This window comes from Guillardia theta (assembly GCF_000315625.1).
Source record: "Guillardia theta CCMP2712 unplaced genomic scaffold GUITHscaffold_35, whole genome shotgun sequence".
Taxonomy (NCBI): Eukaryota; class Cryptophyceae; order Pyrenomonadales; family Geminigeraceae; genus Guillardia; species Guillardia theta.
In genome coordinates, this window is record NW_005434639.1 from 330,383 (window position 1) to 342,295 (window position 11,913).

The window sequence follows — 11,913 nt, forward strand, 5'->3', positions numbered from 1 at the left end:
CCCTCTCCCCTCTCTTCTCAGCCATGAGTAAGGTTTTACTCATCAGATGGTCTACTATGACAAGGGTAAACAAACGAGTTCCCCTCAGAGTATATGTACATAAACTGCGCGCGGCAATGAAGTTATCTTGGTATGTTCCAATCCCTATGGGCCGAGGCGAGTCCGTGAGTCACGGCCAGCCACGACTTGGTCACGACTGCCGCACTGTCACCCCGCACGGTGCGCGGCCCGGCCGGTCCGTCACTGAACTTCCGCACGGCGGCCGCAGTGACGAGCCGCAAGGAGGCCCGAGACAATGCCAGGCTAAACACTGAATCATGATCGGGGACTCCGCTGCTGACCGTCTGATTCGCCGCAGGCTCGGTGAATCTATCCCCTGAGCATCAATAGCGTCGCCATCCCAGCCACCGCCGCTCCCAGTATCAGACTGTATCCTGCCCCGTACCCCCTGCAAGGCTGTCAGACACACAGTTGTATCTAGCCACATTCATAGTCATAGACTTACGTCGCTGAGCTGAAGTAGACCATGATGCTCGGAGGCAGACACCTTTCAGACAGCCCGACATTGACGTCGTACTCGTTTAGCCTGCAAAGCCCCTGCATGGTCATTTCCACACCCGACTCTCGCGTGCAAGAGAGTCTCTGACCGGCTCCAGACTTGATCCAACTGCATCAGATCTGCCAGTCGATATCATGTTCAAGCGGCTACTTTGCCGAGACCTGAGGGTTTTCCCTCTCCTCTTAAGCCTCACCTGTAGCGATTTCGATGGTCGCTCGTACCGCCGTTGCACTCGACTTCGGCACCGCGACTTGACAGCCCAGGTCCTCGCCGCCTCCAGAAGGCAAGGGAGTCGTCGTGTACTCTGCGCATCATCGTCAGCGTTAGCCCCGACGATGCCTTCTCTCCCTGTGGAGCTCCTCCAACCAGCATGTCACATCTCATCCCTTACACACCTGCTGAGGTCCCTGTCGATCCAGCACTGGAAGTCTCTGGTGAAGGGGTAGTAGACTGGGTACCAGTTGCAAACTCAGGATTGGAAGGCGTTGATGATTGGTTTGTCTCCGACTGAAGGAGATGTCTCCCATGTCCAAGTACTACAGCAGGTCCTCTGCCCTCTCCCCGCCCAGCCTTCACGCTCCTCGTCGACCCGGCCGACAAGGATCCTGAGACCCCTGATGCCGACGTCACCGACACCGCAGACCTGGGCACACTCCCCACGCCAGACAGCGTGTCTGTGATGCGTGTCTGCGATGCTTGGAAGTCGCTCTGTGACACGGGAAACTCAAGTATGAAGCTGATGTTGACCGGCTCGTTGGACGTGTACGACGGACAGAGATCTTCGTTACAAGACATGTACAGACAGTCATTGTCGTTCCCGGGCGTGTAATACACGAGGTCAGAGGTGTTGGGCTTGTTCGTACAGAGAGTACAGTAGGAGTTGGTCCCCTCTGTACATGGAATCCTGCCGCCGGCAACGTCAAAGCCACGGCGTATCAAACCACCTCGCTGCTTACCTGTATTGCCCTACAGGACATGGATCACTGGAGCAAGGACGACAATCCGACCCGAAGCGAAAGTAGCCTGTATTGCAACTCGGCACTACCTGCCCATGCTGCAGTGCATAGATAGGGACGATATAGTACGGGCGGATACGGGAGCGTGGACGGGGGGAGTTGTACCATGAAGGTGCCTTGGCCGTGAAAGTAGCGCCGTTGTAGTATGTACGAGTCGTGGACGAGCTCTTCTGCGTGAAGGTGCCTCTCGGAGACACTGACTTGGAGCCCACCACCACCGCGCTGTATGCGAGCCTGCTCAGAGGTCACCTTCAGACGACTGCACATTACAAGATTCACACCCAGCCGAGCCATAATAGTATGTCTTGGAGAAGCTTGACTTGCCCCAGCCACTTGAGGACTTCCCTGAGGTGCTGGAGGAGGACCCAGAGCTGCTGGAAGACTTGCCGGAGCTGCTGGAGGAGGATCCAGAGCCCGAAGACTTTCCTCCACTCTTCCGTAGTTCAGAACCTTTCAGTAGCGTTTGATGGGCATCCTTGAGGTGTTCGACATGCTCCCATATTCGGCGAGAAGAAGCTTCTGATATCAGAGATGGAGCTGCTGCCTTCTCTTGGCTCCTCTGGGCTCCTACGAAGACCTCACAGGCCATCATCATGGCCCATAAACTTAACAGTCTGATCATCATCTCTATTATGGCTCCATTGCGGGTCTTCTTGTTCGTTGTCCCCCGGTTCGAAGTTTATTACTTACACCCCACCATCCATTATGACGGTCATTTGCCCTACCTTGTACCGGTCCATCTACCTAGACCCCCAAATTGCAAGTGACTGAGCACCCGGTAGTATTTCATCCGGGCCCCCCCGGCCTCCGGACTCCGGGAGTCATTCATCCGGGCCGGGCCTCAGTCAGAAGTTTCGGACTGGACCGTTGCCAGTTCACGGTTGGCCGGAGGTTGAGCTCCAGGCCTACTAGGCTAGCAGCCGGCGCAGTAGCTCAGCGGCTGTTGCCAGTTCACGGGTTGGCCGCAGTGAGTCTCATGCCACTGGCCACGGGCCGTACTACTCAGGCTGAGGCCGCACGTCACCGAGTCACGTTGGCAACTTCGGCCGGCGGTTCAGTCACTGTAAAATCATGGCTTGAGAGCACATCATGGCATTGCCATGATGATGACTGAGTGGCGGCGGCTGCGGGACCGTTTTAACTTCAAGGCCCAGAGGGGGGCCGGGACCCGGGCCTTCAACTTGATGTTGCGCGGCCCCGGCGGCCAGGCCCGGGCCGCCAGTTCTGCCGACAGTCTGTTTGACTTTTTTTTTCCTTTCCAGTTCCGGCGATTCGGATCGCTCGGATGTCGGATGGCGAAATTTGGGGGGGTGGGGGTGGAGATTTGTACTGAGTCAGTTTCACTCAACGCTATTTATTTAGTTTGGCCGTTACTGTCCCAGTTTTACAAATTATTTAAATGCCATCACAATAATAAAAATTTTGAGCAGGAAAATTGTACTTCAAAGTTCAATCACTAAAAACGCAGAACTAACCAACCCCACCCTCTTTCCGACCTAGTCGCTGCATTCGAATGGTACTAACGCAGAACTATGAGAGGGTGGGGTCATATTATCTGTGAGGGGTAGGGGGTACTTTCATACTTTTGTTGGAACACGGAGTGGTCCACTATCAGCTTTTTTATTGGAATGACTTGGGGGAATTTGAAGACTCTGACTGTCGCGCAGAGCTTGTGCAAGCATGGAGGGTACCACACGGATATTGGTTCGAGAGAAGGAGGGGTGGACTTCGGACCGGAGATTGAGACAGAGGAGCTATGCTCAAGAGCACAATGGGAGCAAGATGAGGATGCGGAGGAGGAGGAGGATGCGGAGGACGAGGACGAGGACGAGGACGATGATGATTAGACTCTAGAGAATCGAGAGCGATGGAAGGAGGTCCATCAGCTGGAGCAGGAACAGTTAGGACGATGTAGATTGTGCGTTTGACCGATACACCCCTGCTGGATTTCGAGTGGTGTGAATGATCCCTGTTGAGAAGTATCGAAGATCTCTGAAGTACAAGATGGACGAGTTTGTTACTGAAGAGACGCCCATACTTCGTCTCATGGATAGTGTACGCTCTGCTTGCGAATTCAAAACCTGAATTGTGCTTTTGTATCTTCTGAATCGCTTGCAGGGCAGGTTCGTAAAGGCGACCAGGTCCGAAAGGAAGGCATCGAAATCCCAGAGAAGATTTTCTGAGACGGCCTCATCCGGAATCGTCCAATGAATCGGTCGTGAATGCGATCGGAAGGCCGGTGAATTGGATCCTACTGTGACTTAAACATCCTTGTTGGTGGCTTCATCGTCCACTTCCTCTCGTTTCCCCAACACTCTCAGTAACGCAGAAAAGAATGTCGAGACCGCAAACTTTCGCGATCGTTCTCGCGGCTTGTTGCTTGCTGCACTGCCACCAAACCGTTCAGGCTACGAATTCCACAAACTCGACCAACGCGACGTGAGTAGTAGTCGCCTCTGTCATACTCGACTGACCGTGCCTCGTGTAGAGTCACTCTAGATGTGAAGCCGACAGCAGTCGCTACCTTGCAGATCAACGGCACAAAGTGATAGGCTTGCCAGTGCGGCAGTCGTGCTGATTTCACACTCAGGTTCACCTGCACCATTCAACCAGGGACGTTCCTAGGGTTGACTGTAGTCAGCTTGACGGCAGTCACGTACAACACCACCGCGCTTCCCTTCCTCGTGCAGTCGTTCACATACAGTGGCTCCAGTCGAATTCTAGAGCTCGAATACGGAGCCGCAGCTCTCAAGGCCATCACCGTGAAGCTTCAGATCGAGAGTCCGACGACGGCGGCAAGCAGGAGGCAGAGCACAGTGTTCGAGCCGAGGGTCTTCTGGTTAAACAAGAAGACTGTACAATGGGTATGACATAAATGATGATCTTGTTCTTTCATTGTGAAGCTGTTTCTGTTGCTCGTCTACAGAATGTGTTGTGCTCCAGCGTGCGAAATCAAACAGAGAACACAGTCTCAGCTTCGATTCCTACCGACGTGCTCAATGGCGATGCTTTCAATCCTTATAGGTGCGGTTAGCGTACATGTGATTTCCATATTCTCATCGCTTTGTCTTTTGAGCAGCGACTGCGCATCTGCCGTCACTTCTGCAGGATATTGTGGTGATTTCTCTCCACGTCTTGAGCTGCCGTTCTCGTACTGATCCCTCCCATAGGAACAGGAGGATTGCTCATGATTCTCTCTGCTCCTCCTTCCATCTGGTTGTGCTTCTACTGGCTCCTCCTTCCAATTCATCTGACCTGTTGAGATCCTCTGCAGCCTCAACATCACAACAACTCCTCCAGCTCCTGGTCAGTCCATTCCTGCCTGGCAGATCGTAGCCATCGTCCTGAGCTGTGTCGCTGCTGGTCTTGCACTTTCCTCTCCTCTCTCCGTCTCACACCCCCTCAGCTCTCTTCCTTGGTCTCGCTATCTTGTACTTCAAACGCACCTTGCCCGCTGTCAAGTCGGTAGACGAGGAGACAGCAGTCACATGGACGGCCAACGAAGTGGGTCTAGGCATAGGACTACAGCAGCAGGCAAAAGGCAGTCGCAGACTCCTGTCTTTGCTGATCTTTTCGCAGGATGGATACGCCATAGTCGATGAGATTCTTCCTGGATTTGGAGCGTCGGTCTCGGGACAAGTTCAAATCGGAGACGTAAGACCATCGCCTTTCCTTTCCCTCAGCATCTTTCCACCTCCTCCTCCCCGACGTCACTCAACCGTCGCAGGTCATCCGAAGTATCGACGGCATCAGCATCGTTGGCAGGGATCTTGAGACGATCCGACGCCTCACGCTGGGCCCAGAGGTAGAGCGGATGGAGAAGGGAGAGGACGCGCAGAGATGTGTGATGAATGCGAGAGCTGAGATGAAGATAGAGAGTCCTAAGAGTCATTCAGGGAAGCAGGAAACATGATGCGGAAACATTGATGAGAGTGTCTCGCAGGGGAGCATCTGTAACCTACTCATCTACCGAGGAGGCATGAATGTCGTTGCTCTAGTGAGAAGGATCGGAGCCCAACTTGACACGGTCAGTCCTCATGCTCCTGCTTGACCCCCCCTGATCCTTTCCCAGCTTAACTCCACCAAGGAAGCACCAGTGGAGTTGCCTGGGAGTATCCGAGGGTCGAAGAACTCCGCCATGATGTACCCGATGCCACTTCAGAATCCTTCCCGCCCTTACTCGTACACTCAACCCTGAGGAGATCAGAAAGCTCATTGTCAACTTGCTTGCTGAGTGAAACTTTAAACTTTAAGATTGAACTTAAATTTGTTTGTCCCTGGAACGTCCTCGCCCTCGCCCTCGCCCTCGCCCTCGTCATCATCCTATAAACTTCTTCGCTCCTCACCTTTCTCCCTCTCTCCTACACGAGTATCTTGGCTGTTATCTTTAGCTCCTTCCTTCGCTTGGAGAACCTGCGCCAGGAGGTCACGAGGAGGAGAAGAATCAGCTGACTTGCCTTGCCCGCACGTCCTCAGAATCGACGGGAAGTGGCAGCGGCTTCTGCAGAATCTTGCGGTGATTCTGCGTTAAGATGATCTCTTTCCCTGCCATCTACCTTGGGTGTCAGCAGGAATAGAGGAGGAGGAGGCGCCCTCAAGGGCGAGGAGGAGGGACCTGAAGGTCGAGATGCTGCATGGATGTATCCTCATTGAATCGAATGACAATGATGAGAACTTGTTCTCCTCCCTCCAGCACTTCATGCTGGAATTCGTAGTCGACAATGCTGTCCACGTTTGCCACCTCCTCCACCTCCTCCACCCCGACTTCCTCACTCCCTTCGGTTCCTCCGTCCACAATCTCCTTGTCCTTCCCCCCAGTCTCCTGTTCTTCCTCTTCCTTCCCGCTCTCTTCGTTGGACTTGTTCAGTTCAGTCTCTCCACCTTGCCTTTGACTTCCGCCACCATCCTGCCCCTTTGCTCCCAAACAGTGCCCAGACTCAGCCTCTTCTCCCTCCCTATCCTCCTCATTCCGCTCCTCCCTGTCATCTGATCGTTCCCGACCCTGTATCACGTAGAAACAGTAGTTCCCACTGAACCAGCTCCCCTCCTTCCCCGCCTCTCCCACGAAGGTGCTCCCAGAGTGGTACGGGTTGAGCTGGGGCACAGCAACGATCCTGGACTTGATCATCTCCTCATGCACTCGCATCTCTCCCACCACGTCGATGTAGTCGTTGGCGCAAGTGAAGGCTGCTTTCATGCCGCTCTCGCTCACTCGCAGCAGGTCAGGGTACCAGCTCTTGAGCAGCTGCATGTCCCCCGTCTCCACGAAGCTCCCGAACCCGCCGTTGAAGGTGAAGAACATGCTGTTGGCGCTGTCGAGCTCGGGATGCTGACTTAGAAACTTGCTGGCGCAGGGAGGCTGCAAGCGAAGAAGCTCGACCGTGAAGTTTGACGGCATGTCGACCCTCCTCTTGATCTCTTGAGGCGACTTGGTCGAAGAGATCTCGGGACCGATGAGGAACAAGTGCAGATCGTGATGGGGAAAGAGATAGGCGACCTCCTGCCAGTACTTGGTGTCCCACAGGATCCTTTCTTCTGCCTTCTTCGATGCTCCCAGCACTATCAGATTCAGCTTCTTTCTCCCCGTCGCCTCTCCCAACCCGGTTTCGTTGTCTCCTGCATTCCTTCCCCGCGTTCCGTCACGCTTGCACTGGTGGTCGTCTCCCGCCTCCTCCTCCTCCTCCTCCTCCTCTAGCTCTCGCCTGCACCCCCCAAACTTCTGTAGGACATACGCCATCGTCACCGGGAAGGTAAGGCCGTCAAGGAGGGACGAATCTGACTTGGCGATGGTGGTGAGACTGCCCGACGGGTCTCTGGTCTCTAAGAACCTCCCCCAGCCTTTCATAGTCTCCACCTTCAGTGGCGGCTTCGGAAAGGGAGGAAGGGGAGGAAGAACCTTAGCAGATGTCCAGCGGAAGGTTCCACTCATAAGGCCGTCGCCAAAGGAGTCGTCAAGCAGACCGGACATCGCGAGTGCTCAGAGCAGGACCGATAGAGAGCCCTCCTGCAACCTCTTCTCAGCTTCTTCTCTTCATGTCGTCAGTCGCCATCTCATATCGGCAATCAGACATGTGCTGCCGTCAGCTACATGCTACTCTTCCTTCGCTGCTTCTTTCTGCCCTGCCATATCCCAATCCTTGTCCGGCGACGTGGACCCCACCCCCATGTATTCAAGGGATTCTTCGGGGTGGGGTAGGTATTGGTTTGTTTGTTTTTACTTTTACAGCAGGTCTTTTTTTTGAAGGCGGCCGGAGTGAAGCATGTCGGGGAACAAGTTTGACGACAAACGAGGAGGAGGAGGGGCAGGCGAGAGAGGAGCAGACCATGGCAGCTGCAGAGAGGAAGCAGGACAGAAGTGATAGATCCCAGACGCCCTTGAAGTATGATTTGAAAGAAGCAGGGATAAGACGTGGGGCGGATATCATCAGCGTTTGTTGGGACAACTTTGCTATACTTGATTGGTGTTGTTCCTCCAAGGGACGGATGAAGCGAAAGAAGTCTCAATCTTCTCATTGATTTATTATTTGTGTCTGTGGCAAGATCATACTTGACAAGAAAGTCTCCTAAGAGTTGTCCGCGGATTCAAAAGAAAATCCAACTTGAATCAAATGGCACCTCAGTCCCCGTCTGGACAAGTTGTCTCTTCTTCCACAAGTTTGATGGGAGGCTGCATCTCGGGTGTCATAACAACTATTGCCACACAACCACTGGATGTAATCCGGACAGAGATGCAGAAAGCTCCATCGAAGCAGGGGTTGAACACTTGGGCCGCATGTAAAAACATTGTGCACCAACATGGATGGAAAGGTTTATGGAATGGGATGGTTCCTTCAGGTGATGTGAGACTGTGTGCGACTTCTTGCTTTTCCTCTCGTTTCGTTCTCACACGCATGTGATAACTTCGCAGTTCTACGAGTTGGTACTGGAATGGGGATTTACTTCTTCTGCCTCAACCATCTTCACGTTCCTGTTGTGTTGGAATCCAATAAGGGCATGCTGCAGCAACCGCAGCAGCAAAGCTCTCTCACGGTCTGTATCTCCTTGGATACCTCTCTGTGCTCTCAAGGTCATGCCTGCTTTAGATCTTCTCTGTTGGGTTTTTCGCTCGAGGGTTGGCAGCAGCAGCCGTCATGCCGTTCACGGTCGTCAAGACGCGGTAAGACTCGGATGTCCTCCCCTGAGCTAGTGCAGAGGAGAAGCTGATGAAGGCAAACAGTTTCGAAGCAGGAGACCGATGGTATGGCAACGGAATCATCCAGACTTTGAGAGGGATCGCGCGAGCCGAGCACCCGACCGCCCTCTTCCGCGGCTTCCTTCCGACCATCTTACGAGACTCTCCGTTCTCAGGTTCTTGGTTAGCACAGAGAGAGCCAGTCGTTCGTAAGAGTCTGCAGGCGTTTACCTCCTTCTCTACTCCAAGTCGAAAGCCGCAATAGAACCTCTCGATGTTGCAACCATGATCCCCCGCCCTCTCTTGAATTTCTGCATTGGCGCTTTTTCGGGTGAGTCGATGCGTTTTTCTTGCTTTCTCCTCCAAATATTTCCATCTGTCGCTCACCTTGCCTGCAGGAGTTTTTGCTACGATCTTGACCAATCCTCCTGATGTCGTTCGGACTAGAATGCAGCTGCGAAACGTGGAAGGGTGAGGAGAAGAGGAGTTGATTGGCCTCACTCAAAGTTTGGGCAGGGGAGGTGGGATGAGCGTCATGCATGTCGTTCGTTCCATGTACAAGAACGAGGTTGGTTACACTCTCCTTGCTTCCACTCTTGGTCATTCATGACACGTAGGGGATTGGAGCTTTCTTTCACCTCGGGGTCCTTCCCCGCGTTGTGAAGCGCAGCGTGCAGGTGCGACAAGGCAGACTGTAACGAGACGGATTGTTGTAACACGAGCATGCTAGGCGGCTCTCACCTGGACTCTCTACCATGAGTTCGTGGCAATGAGGTTGTTCAGATCCTCAGGGAAGCACCGTCCTGCATGAAGTGGTGGTGGGTTGAAAGCAAACTGAAGGATCGTTTAAAATGATTTCATTACTTCGAGGAAAATTAGTGATGAGTGATTGGAGATGCACGAAATAACAAAACCATTCTAATCTGCATACTACAACAGTCATTCATTTAGGGATATTACACATTTTTCACAAAATTCTGCAGTAGTACTGTACAACCAAAACATCGAGGAAAACTTCTACAACAGGACAACTCGACCAGAAAATGAGGCATTGATGTCACTTGTCCGAGACTAGGTTACCTTCGTCGACCGGGTCGGGACAGAAGGAAGAAGAAAGTGCTCTGAGGCAGGTGGACTCGCAGTTGAGATCGTCAATATCAAGCTCACGAAGTGCGTTAGGAACCTCAGGAGTAGTCTGATCCTTGGTTGGCTGAGTTACGACGGTCATGATAAACACTTGAGAAAGTACAGAATCAAACTTGGCGAAAGGTGATACTCGTTTAACGGACTCGTAATCAAAAGGCTGAGACGGACTATGGAAGCAAGTCAAGCACCACAAACGAACGAATCGATAGTTGAAGTGGCTGGAGCAAGACAAAGAGCTGGAAGCAGCTGACGGGAACAGCGAAGAGAGCGCGGTGAAAGCAGTTGGCTCTGCGAAGGAGCAGTAGGTGGTCGGGCGGGATTATGAGGAGGGAGGTTGTGACGCAGGGAACCAAATAGAGTTTGCTGTCCAACGGTGAGGGACCCCCCGACCCCTCCCACACCCTACCCAACTTCTCACTACCCCTTATTTGTCACACCCCACCCTCCATGTCACAGTATTTCTCTGAAGTCCATGCATCTATACCCCTACTTCTGTATCTTATGACCCCACCGTTTTCCCTTCCAGCGTTTAGACGATCTTCTACCTTACCCCTAATCTTTATGACCCCTTGCTTTCCGCCCCCCGGCTGCTGTGACGAAGGGACAGCATCCCAAGGGTAGGGTACCAGAATAATGAGGGGTCGGGACCGGAAACAACGAAAATGCCTCGTAATTTTAGGGGTACAGGTGGTCATACTTTGTCAAAATACCGGGTATTTTAGGAAATTTTTGTACTATGATGTAGGGGTGTAGAAGATACGCGAAAGCATAAGGGTAGGGGGTCCTGTGCGTTTGCGTTGCTGGAAGGGGTTATGTAGTAGGAGGTAGGGGGTAGGATAGAGGCTTTGAGGAGGGGGTAGGGGGCTTAGATGCAGCCCCTCTTTATCAGCAGATTGAGACGAGTTTGATGTTGAAAGCTCAATGGGGGGGTGGGGGTGTACATCATGGGGTGGGTTGTAGAACAAGTCTGGCAAGCAGAATTGGTGGTACCACCCTAGAGCACGGGTGGGACTAGCGATTACGTGTAAGGGGTAGGGGTCCGGAGGTAGTTGCAGAGGGTCAGAAGGAGGAGGGTGATTTGGTTGCTTTGAGAGGGTGGGGGTTATAAAAGTAAGTTTATGAAGCGGACAGCGGGAGTGGATGGGTAGTCATTAGCATGCTTTACGAATTGTGTGGGTGGGGTACTAAAATCAAAGGTGAGTAGAAACTAAGGGGGACAGGGGTGGGTAGACCTTGGGATGGGTCTCAACTCTCTAGGGGCTCGACTTGTAAAGGGACGGGTACACAAGGCGTAGTGATAGAGATAGATGGGAGGGGTGGGGTGATCAGCATTCGTAAGTGCATTGTGGGGGTGTGGGGGTGGAGGTATTTTTTTTTGGGACGGCCGTGGCGATTCCACCGGACCGATTTCAAAGGGGTGGGTACAAGCTTCGAGTTTGGGGGGTAGGGGTTAATGAAGACGCATCTGAGGATCACCAGTGACAGATGGAGGGGTGAAATGACCCTAGTTCCATGGGGTGGGGGTATTATGACCCTTTTTATTCATTTGGTATGATGGGGTAGTAGGGTTGTTGCCGCATTAAGACATGATCTTTTAGTTAATAAGACATTCAGTACCTTTTTCAGTAGCAGAGCGATCTATGACTAAAATATTCAATAAAGATTGAAATAATACGGCCAAACTTCGGAGAACTGACTCACAGTGAGTCTACTTCGGAAGTCCTGGCAGCGTGTCGGTGCTCGAGCAAGCAGTCAGCAGACGGCCAGGGGGTTTTCATCCCGATCGTAAGACACACTAGAGTGGTTAGATGAGCTCTAGTCACGAGCACGCGTGATGTGTGTTGGTCTTGGGCGCACACATCAATGGCATCGATTCTTACTTGGGTCAGACATGTATTTTCTAAAAGCGACTGAACGAAGATGAGGTTTGCAAACAATCCTTACCCCGGCGTCAACTGGAACTTGCTCCTATTGTTACGGAAGCTGTGCTCTGGGATTCCTAGCTGTATTGTATTGGGACT

General features: G+C 52.7%; 4 protein-coding genes across 4 annotated transcripts; 2 read left to right on the plus strand and 2 right to left on the minus strand.

Moving 5' to 3' along the window:
• Positions 1 to 272: 272 nt before the first annotated feature.
• GUITHDRAFT_152716 (hypothetical protein) lies at positions 273 to 820 on the minus strand. Its single transcript, XM_005832350.1, has 3 exons — positions 753 to 820; positions 506 to 678; positions 273 to 448 (listed from the first exon to the last, which is right to left on the minus strand). The coding sequence occupies exons 2-3, from the start codon at positions 607 to 609 to the stop codon at positions 370 to 372; spliced, it is 183 nt and encodes a 60-aa protein (XP_005832407.1). The 5' UTR covers positions 610 to 678; positions 753 to 820; the 3' UTR covers positions 273 to 369.
• A 3,090-nt stretch (positions 821 to 3,910) lies between these two features.
• GUITHDRAFT_108695 (hypothetical protein) lies at positions 3,911 to 5,813 on the plus strand (the record flags this gene model as incomplete). The annotated part of the gene is made up of 13 exons (XM_005832351.1): positions 3,911 to 4,014; positions 4,064 to 4,120; positions 4,166 to 4,439; positions 4,502 to 4,599; positions 4,655 to 4,692; positions 4,746 to 4,791; positions 4,850 to 4,938; positions 4,982 to 5,040; positions 5,155 to 5,229; positions 5,303 to 5,380; positions 5,519 to 5,602; positions 5,648 to 5,697; positions 5,738 to 5,813. The coding sequence occupies 13 exons, from the start codon at positions 3,911 to 3,913 to the stop codon at positions 5,811 to 5,813; spliced, it is 1,128 nt and encodes a 375-aa protein (XP_005832408.1).
• A 356-nt stretch (positions 5,814 to 6,169) lies between these two features.
• On the minus strand, positions 6,170 to 7,543 carry GUITHDRAFT_108696 (hypothetical protein; the record flags this gene model as incomplete). The annotated part of the gene is made up of 1 exon (XM_005832352.1): positions 6,170 to 7,543. The coding sequence occupies one exon, from the start codon at positions 7,541 to 7,543 to the stop codon at positions 6,170 to 6,172; it is 1,374 nt and encodes a 457-aa protein (XP_005832409.1).
• Positions 7,544 to 8,502: 959 nt separating this feature from the next.
• GUITHDRAFT_108697 (hypothetical protein) lies at positions 8,503 to 9,557 on the plus strand (the record flags this gene model as incomplete). Its single annotated transcript, XM_005832353.1, has 8 exons — positions 8,503 to 8,604; positions 8,658 to 8,731; positions 8,792 to 8,922; positions 8,970 to 9,077; positions 9,145 to 9,217; positions 9,263 to 9,314; positions 9,364 to 9,423; positions 9,477 to 9,557. The coding sequence occupies 8 exons, from the start codon at positions 8,503 to 8,505 to the stop codon at positions 9,555 to 9,557; spliced, it is 681 nt and encodes a 226-aa protein (XP_005832410.1).
• Between the last annotated feature and the right edge of the window lie 2,356 nt (positions 9,558 to 11,913).